The sequence below is a fragment of the Piliocolobus tephrosceles genome, chromosome 4, assembly GCF_002776525.5.
Source record: "Piliocolobus tephrosceles isolate RC106 chromosome 4, ASM277652v3, whole genome shotgun sequence".
In the NCBI taxonomy this organism is placed as follows: domain Eukaryota; kingdom Metazoa; phylum Chordata; class Mammalia; order Primates; family Cercopithecidae; genus Piliocolobus; species Piliocolobus tephrosceles.
The window spans coordinates 42,717,388-42,726,106 of record NC_045437.1 but is presented as its reverse complement, the minus strand read 5'-3'; the positions used below and the strand labels follow the sequence as shown (position 1 = coordinate 42,726,106).

At 45.1% G+C, this 8,719-nt stretch overlaps 1 protein-coding gene across 1 annotated transcript in view; it reads right to left on the bottom strand.

The window, feature by feature from the left end:
• Positions 1 to 7,773, bottom strand: part of NNT (nicotinamide nucleotide transhydrogenase) — a 104,990-nt gene extending 97,217 nt beyond the window's left edge. The window contains exons 1-2 of the mRNA XM_023216413.3: positions 7,606 to 7,773; positions 1,911 to 2,114 (exon numbers count right to left, since the gene is read on the bottom strand). Of these exons, the coding sequence (XP_023072181.1) occupies positions 1,911 to 2,061 (151 nt within the window). The 5' untranslated portion in view covers positions 2,062 to 2,114; positions 7,606 to 7,773. The remainder of the gene's footprint in view (positions 1 to 1,910; positions 2,115 to 7,605) is intronic.
• Positions 7,774 to 8,719: the final 946 nt, after the last annotated feature.

Genomic DNA, 8,719 nt, shown 5'->3' with positions numbered 1-8,719 from the left:
AGGAAGGAAGGAAGGAAGGAAGGAAGGAAGGAAGGAAGGAAGGAAGGGGCAATTAAAAAAATATGAATACTGACTATAGATGGAATTACTACACTTTTCAATATGGTAATGAACTTATGGTTATACTAAGGAAAAAACAGACTCCTTATCTTTCAGAGATAAAAATAATTGGGAAATAGTGAAGAACCAGAAATTAAACAAAAGTGTCTTACACATAATCAATATAGAGATCTTGATGTCCATGGATTTACTCACAAGGACAGTATTCATGTCTTCAACACAGTTATTTACCTTTATTTTATACACAATTTTATCACACAGGATAATCTGGCTTTCCAGAGCAGTTTAAAAGAAAGCATCTGAAGATAAAAATGGAGGGTTATAGGGACAGATAACCTGCCAATTGTGACTTGTCATCTGAGAACAAGAAAAGTGGCTACAAAATCTATTCAAGGCAGACATAAGATCTCAAAACACCTAGCAGTTTAGGGGTCCTTAATGAATAGACAAATAGTCCTACAAACTTAAAAAACAAAAGAGGGCTTTATTCTATGTGACAAAGGTTGCCCCCCAAATATCCATCCTGTTCCTCCACCTTAATAAGAAATTGCCATTTTTAGCTGGGTACACTGCCATCTAGAATAAAAGACAAAATGTCCAAGTCTCCCTTACAGCTATAAACAGCTACACGTCTGAGTTCTGGACGGTGAAGTGAAGTGACAGAAGTACTGGGATGGTCTTTGGGCAAGACTGATGAAAAAGAGTTGACTTGGTTTAGAAGGGCCCCTTTTAGCCTCTCCTCCTTCTGGCCTGTACCCTAGAACAGAAGCAAGTAGACATCCTATTAGGGAAGGCCTTGTAGGCCACTGGAAGACTTCAGATCTTCCTCTGTAAGAGCTAGGAAGCAAATGGCAAATTTTGAGTTAAGGAGTGACCTGACTATACATTTTAAAAAGATTATTCTCACTGTCCTGTGTAGAACAGACTGTAGGGGGCAGAGGTAAAAAGCACAGAGACCGTTTAGAAGACTGGTGCATCAGTACAGGTGACAGATGATGATGGCTTGGACCAAGATGATAAAAGTAGCAATGGCAAGAAGAGGACAGATTGTAGATATGAGATAGAGCTGACCCATACCTACTAGGAGAATGTAGAATGACTCCAGGGTTTCTGACCTGAGCAACTGCAATCAAATTTCTACTTACTAAATTGGAAAGCATTAATGTAGACCAATTAATATACTTAATTCCTAATTCCTGAGCAAAGTTGAGCTGTATATGGTACAATTCTCAAATACTAACAAGAAATTAGAAAGGGCTTCTAGGAGAAATGATTACTATGAGCAATACGCTCCAGGGACAAGTCAACTGGTTTATCTTTTTTGTTTGTTTTTTCTATTACCTTTTCTTCTCTGTTAGTGCTGGAAATCAGGAACGTCTATAGTACATGGAAAACACAAGATAGCACTTACTTATTTTTTGTTTAAAATGATCACTCACAAGCACCAGGCCATAAAACTACATGGCTTTGGCTGGACATGGTGGCTCATGCCTGTAATCGCAGCACTTTGGGAGGCCGAGACGGGCGGATCACGAGGTCAGGAGATTGAGACCATCTTGGCTAACATGGTGAAACCCCATCTCTACTAAAAATACAAAAAATTAGCCAGGTGTGGTGGCGGGTGCCTGTAGTCCCAGCCACTCGGGAGACTGAGGCAGGAGAATGATGTGAACCTGGGAAGTGGAGTTTGCAGTGAGCCGAGATGGCGCCACTGCACACCAGCCTGGGAGACAGAGCAAAACTCTGTCTCAGAAAAAAAAAATACATGGCTTTTCCTTTTATCGATCATCAGATCTATTAGTTCCTATAACTTGAAGGTTTCATTTACAATCACTGAAGTGAGACTTTACCTGGTTTTATAGGCGCTTTACACCACAGTTCTTGGTGAGTATGAAATGTTCGTAAAAAATCCTTCTTCACATGTAGACCCTTACAGGACCCCAAATTGCTAAGTAAAGGACACGAGCAGCCAGTCACCAGTGTTTTCAGTAGGTTTGCCATGCTGATATGAGTTCCCAATTTTCTGACTCCCCAGTTTCCTTCAAGGCAAATCACTAAGAAAAAAGAAAATAGGATGTTTATATGCCAAGAAAAAAACTATCTGTCTTTTAAACATGAAAAACATTTTAAAAATACTAATCTAAAGAGCTTGAACTATAACAGTTGTATGTAGACATCTACAAAGAATTTTATTTGCCAAGTTTCTTACTTACAGAAGATGCTCAAAATTCGTTTTCCAGTTCAGGCATTTAAAACTTGGAATCCATTTTCCCACTAAAATTGGAGTTCTAAACTCACTATTCAATTCCAAACCTAGGTCATATAATCTATTTGATCCTTAATGTAGCTGGAAAGCTTAAATACACATACATATTGCTACAGAATCAAGTCATATTTTACGTGAAAGTTATCTTCTAAGTCAGCATGTCCAGCAAAAAGTGCATGTAATTCAGTTACCTTTGAATTTCCCTTAAATTACCTAAAATACTGTACAGTACAATGGTGACTTACATTTAGCCACCAGCTCATACTGAATACTCTGACATCCTATTCAGTGCAGCAGGATGCTTATCCACTGAGACTTCTGAACTGAGGCTGACTGAGTGAGTGAACACAAGATTCATGTTTGCCAAGTGCACCTCTCAAGAAAATTAAACAAGCATGACAAATGACTCTAAGAAAAGAAGAAAGAAAGAAAAATTCCATAGTATCTTTATCAAATAGGCTTGTGCTTGCAGATGTGGCCATAACAATGAACCCTTTTGTCAGTGGTTCTCACAAATGGCCACTTTTTGCCAGTTCTAACCAGGCTGGGTGAAGTGTCACTGGATTTTGCTGTTACTAAGGCTTCAGGAACTATCTCCACCTCCACCACATTCCTCAGTAGATCCCCACGGATGCATGAAAGGCATTCCCGCTGTCCCCATAATTCCCAACGGTCCTCCATACCTTTCTCTTCTTTCTTTCAAGAAGGGAAAGAAGCCAGGCACCGTGGCTTATGCCTGTAATCCCAGCACTTTGAGAGGCCAAGGTGGGCAGATCACGAGGTCAGGAGTTCGAGACCAGCCTGACCAACATGGTGAAACCCCGTTTCTTCTAAAAATACAAAAATTAGCCAGCCCTGGTGGCTGGCACCTGTAATCCTGGCTACTCAGGAGGCTGAGGCAGGAGAATCGGTTGAACCCAGGAGGTGGAGGTTGCAGTGAGCCGAGATTGCGCCACTGCACTCCAGCCTGGGTGACAGAGCGAGACTCCGTCTCAAAAAAAAAAAAAAAAAAGGAATGGAAAGAAGCCAAGGACTTAGAACTTTATCAGCCAAACTCAGCTAACACTGGTAACTTTGCCTGTAAGTTCTGCTGCATCATGTGGACCCTCACGGGACTGAGCACCTGATCCTGGAAGGCTCCATAAACCTTCTTCCAGAATCCAGAGGGAGAAAGACTTAGCTCATTTTTAATTTCAGAACTGCTGCCGCTGGCCAGGCATGGTGGCTCATGCCTGAAATCTTAGCACTTTGGAAGGTGTTGGCAGGTGGATTGCCTGAGCTTAGCAGTTCAAGACCAGCCTGATCAACATGGCAAAACTTCGTCTCTACTAAAAATACAAAGAATTAGCCGGGCATTGTTACGTGCGTCCGTCCATGTGAAGAGACCACCAAAAAGGCTTTGGGTGAGCAACAGGGTTGTTTATTTTCACTTGGGTACAAGTGGGCTGAGTCCGAAAAGAGAGTCAACAAAGGGAGACAGGGGTGAGGCAGTTTTATAGGATTTGGGTAGGTGGTGGAAAGTTACAGTGAAAGGAGGTTTTCTCTTGTAGGCAGTGGTGGGGGTCACAAGGTGCTCAGTGGAGAGCTCCTGAGACTCACTGCCCAGGAGAAGGAATGTCACAAGGTCAATTAATCAGTTAGGGTGGGGCACGAACAAATCACAATGGTGAAATGTCATCAGTTAAGGCAGGAACTGGCCATTTTCACTTCTTTTGTGGTTCTTCAGTTGCTTCAGGCCATCTGGATAAATACGTGCAGGTCACAGGGGTTATGATGGCTTAGTTTGGGCTCAGAGGACTGACAGAAGTGATGGTGTACACCTGTAGTCACAGCTACTCATGAGGCTGAGGCACGAGAATCACTTGAACTTGTGAGGCGAAGGTTGCAGTGAGCCAAGAACATGCCACTACACTCCAGCCTGCCAGCCTGGGCAACAGAGCAAGACTCTGTCTCAAAAAAAAACCTGCTACCACAACTTCGTGAAGAAACATCTTTAAAATACCAGAAAGCATCATTGGTAATGGAAATTTTTAATCCAGAGAGCATTTATTCGTAAGATGCCCCTTAATTCAACAAATAGAAACCAAGGGCAGAGTTTTGCCATTAAGAAGCACTTGTAGAATCAAACTGAAATTTTCCTGGAGATAAGAAATCAACAAATAATAATACTACAAAGTAGAGTAACACAAGCTCAGAGTCCTTTGAAGGATCAAAGAATGAGATTGTGACCTCTTTGAGAGCTCAGAAAAGGAAGGGAAACCCATTTGAGATGAAGAGAATCAAATGAAAACTAGCTAAGGAAGAAAGAATGCAAGATGTGTTTTGGCATGCAATTGAAAATATGTATGAATAATTTTTTGCATTTGGACAGACAGTTTTACATGTTCAAAGTGTTTCCACACATCATGTCATTTCATTTCAGTCCTAAAGTATTCTGAAGTCCCAAAAATACCCTACTCATTCATTCATGGGTCACATCTACAGTTATCATGGCTGAGAATAAAGAGAAAATTAGTTCAAAATTCAGCTACATACTCAAAACCTCTACCGAATCTACACCAAGAACTAAGGGAGATGCAAAGATGTGTAAAAGATGATTCTTGTCTTGAGTGAGATTTTTTTCCCCTACCATTACTGAGTGACCTACTCCTATCCCAACCTCCCTGCTTACCCAAGTTTCTCTTCTTGAATCATCCCAACTCCCCAACAACCACCATTTTTATAGGGCTGACCAAGAGTTCCCAGACCTCATCAGCAAAAGAGTGAACTGAGCTTTACAGAGTCCTGTGTTGTCCAAATCTGCCACTCACTTACTGTTCAACCTGAACCTCCCTGTGCCTCAGTTAGCTCAACTATAAAAAGAGCACAGGTTTCAAAGGCCATTTTAGGCTCTAGAAATTTAACGATTAGATGAGACTTTGTAATGTTATAAAACTGAAGTCCTATTTCATGGCCTGAAATCTGGAAAATTTGTTCCTACGACTTAGAAAATGGTAATTTGATGTTCAGCAGATCCCTGGCTGAAAAGCCTTCATAGGCCAATTTCTGTGAAAAATTCCACTTGATTCAACTATGAACATACAGGGCAGAGATCAGGAGGTCATTTCTTGGCAAGAGCAGTACATATCACTAAGTCTAAACCAAATACAAATGGCCCAGAAAGCTAGACAATATTTAAGCTATCTTATCATTGGCCTGTACAGGTTTATATGAAAGACAATACCCCATCTTAATCATCACATTTTCCTCCATCTTCACTGTAAAGCTCTCATTTATCCATGTGCTCCTGTGGCTTTGAAGCAATAAGAAAAAAACTTTATAAGTCAAAATTAGGGGGGAAAAAAACACAACTTTTTTAGCATTGCTTTCATATGTATGTCTAATGTAACTTATATGGGCTATTTCCCTATTAGATATTAAAATCCTTGAGGGCAAGCACCCAACCTACAGAGGGAGGATACTACAGATATTTAAGAGAGTCAGCTCCGGATCTGTGGATTGGAAACCCCCACTCTACAACTTATTGGCTGTGTGACCTTGGGAAGTCACTTAACTTCTCTGTACTTAATTTCCTTATCTTTAAAATGGGGAATAACAGCACCCAGCCAGGGTGGTGGCTTGCCTATAATGCCACCTCTTTGGGAAGCTAGTGGGGAGGACCGCTTGAGGCCAAGAGTTCAAGACTAGCCTGGGCAACACAGTGAGACCCCCCCCCCCCCATTGCGGAAAAAGAAAAAAAAAAAAACTTAATTAGCAGGGCATGGTGGTACAAGCCTGAAGTCCCAGCTACTTGGGAGTCTGAGGTGGGAGAATCGCTTGAGCCAGGAGTTCCAGGCTTTAGTGGGCCATGATTGTGCCACTGTACTCCAGCTTGGACAAAACAGCAAGGCTTGAAAAAATAAAATAACAGCACCTACCTCTCAGGGTTGTTGCCAGGATTGAGAATATCCTTATGAGCTGTTATATTCACTTTGGTATTACCTCTCCCCCAGTGCTTTGCACAACACAGAGGAAGTCAGTATCTTTGACTGAATGAATGAATAGGGCTAGGTAACCTTAAGCCTAAGTACCTATTGAGCACATTTTCCAAGGATTTTCAGAAAATTTCCTTTGAAAAGGAAATGTTTGTGTAGCCTTGTGGAAAACTGATTCTATCAGCAAAGGTAAGCAGCCTGAGAGTACCTGCTGGAAAGAAGGTGATCCTAAACTGTCTGTTAATAAAAAGTCAAGGTTTGCAAATAAAAGGGGTACAATGGAGATGAGGGGCACACTTTAAATAAGAAGAGTAGGTAGGCACCTAAGCCCCAGGCGCTGTTCGGAATAAGTCTGTCCTACAAGACTCCTGACAAACAGACCAACTAAGGACTGGCCAGCACCGCAGGGTGAATAAAGGACACCGGCAACCATAAACAAGTCACGCATTTAAAAGCGAGACATACCAGCAAGGACACAATACCCTACTGAGCCAGCTTCGGCTAGCAGGCGCCGTGACCTCACCCAAAGCCACCGGTGCCGCCCCTTGCTCAGCAACTAACTGTCACCCGCTGGCATCTGCAGGAGACCGCTATTTATAACCTCCCTAGGAAGCCGATTGGCCAGGGCTGCAAATAGTCATTCCGGCTGTTGAGTTTGAACTAGCTCTGCCCAGGTCGCCCTCTCCGCTGTCTCTTCCTCCTCACCAGCCTAGGCCCCAGAAACTTGCAACCACCACCACCAGACCGCCCCGACTCACACTCACAATTTGTGCTCGCAATCTCCTATGTCCCCAGCCGGACACCCTCTCCAAACTCCCTCAAGGGTCAAGCATACCTCAGGTGCATCCAGCTGCCACCTCTCTGGGTGAACCGCCCATCGAAAGTCCTCTATGACCTCCCTCTCCACCAGCCCCCATCTTGCAGGCCGAAATGACGCCGTACGACTCTCGCTGTCCCCCAAAGCTACAAATATCTGCACCTGCAGAGCTGCCGCCTCATTCCCTGCCCCTCTGCGGGGGCCCAGTTCCCAAATCCACCCGCCCACTCCCTGCGACACCTCCCTAGCAGGAGACGAGAAAGGGACTCCAAGAGCCACGGTTCTTCTTCCCCATTTAAGCCTGCGGCCTGCGGACACCCCAGTGCACCCTGCGCCCAGGACACCGCCGACCCCGCCCCCCTTTGCTCTTTAACAGGTCTCTCTCCAGGCGAGGGCCGTGGTCTTCAGGGAAGGCCCGAGCCTCTTTCCCAGCTGCGCCCTAGGCGCCCGCCCCAGCTGCCGGCACCCGCCAGTGCCGCCGCGCTTACCTGGGCCAGGAGGCTGACAGCCTTGGGCTGTGCCCTGCGGGCCGCGAGGGGACGTTGCGCTGGCAGACCCGGGCTTGGGCCCCTCGGCGCTGAGCCTCCAACCCGGAAGAACAGCCCCAACTCCGCGGCTGCGGGCGGCCACGTGACGGCAGCTCTGCTCCCACCTCGGCCCGCGCCCCTTCCCCGCCCCCGCTTTCTTCTCGCCAGGCCCCCTCCACCCGATCGCCGCGCGCTCTCCGGACCAAAAGGCGACCTCACGAAATGCCCCCTTTGAGTTCAAAGGCTAGTTACCCCCAGGGGCCCTTCCACTCTCGGGGACAGCCAAAACCTCTTTGTCTCTGCCTCAGCCCGCGGCCCCCCGCCCCGCCTCCGCTCTTTGCCTCCGCCAGTCCTTGTCAATCAAACCTGGAACCAAACGCGGCAGCTGAAGTTCTCAGGGACACATTTCCTTCTGCCCTTGAAGAACCAGTTACAAAGCGTGAATTCCTCTCTGGGGTCCCATCAGAACAAACAGGTAATATAACTGCACTCTGGGTACCTGCCTTTCCTCCAGCTCTCTAGGAAAAATCAGAACTTCTGTAACAGGAAAGGACCCAAGGGAAAGGAGCAGGCGGAGAAGGGTTGGTGAAGGGCGGGAATGGGGGCGTTGATTTTCCATTCTGGCAGGAGAGGTGGAGTTAAATTCCTCAGAAACGATGTCCATGCTTGAAAAGTAACGCACATCTGCGTGCTTGTCTTCCAGCACCAGAGCCAGCCTAGAGGAAGCTGGCTAGTGTCACTGCTAGTACGAATATCCCCGAGGCTGGAAAGCACCCCGGGTGGAAGTTGTGACCTTTCCAGACCAGGCCTTGGCTGTTTTTGTAAAACTATTAACTGTAATGACCTAGTCGTTCTTTTCACACAGTTCTGTTACTTATTCTGCAGGTGTATTCTGACTAAAAGTGGGAGGAAAAAAAAAAACAGAGTGTAAAATGGTTCACTTGCCCAAAACTTAATCATCATGAAGTGTCAGTAACGTCATTTCTTTCTATTAATTGAAATTTTGATACAAGTAAAATAATCATGACTCTAAAAGGCATAAGCAGAACAGGTATTCCATATCTTTAAAAAGAAA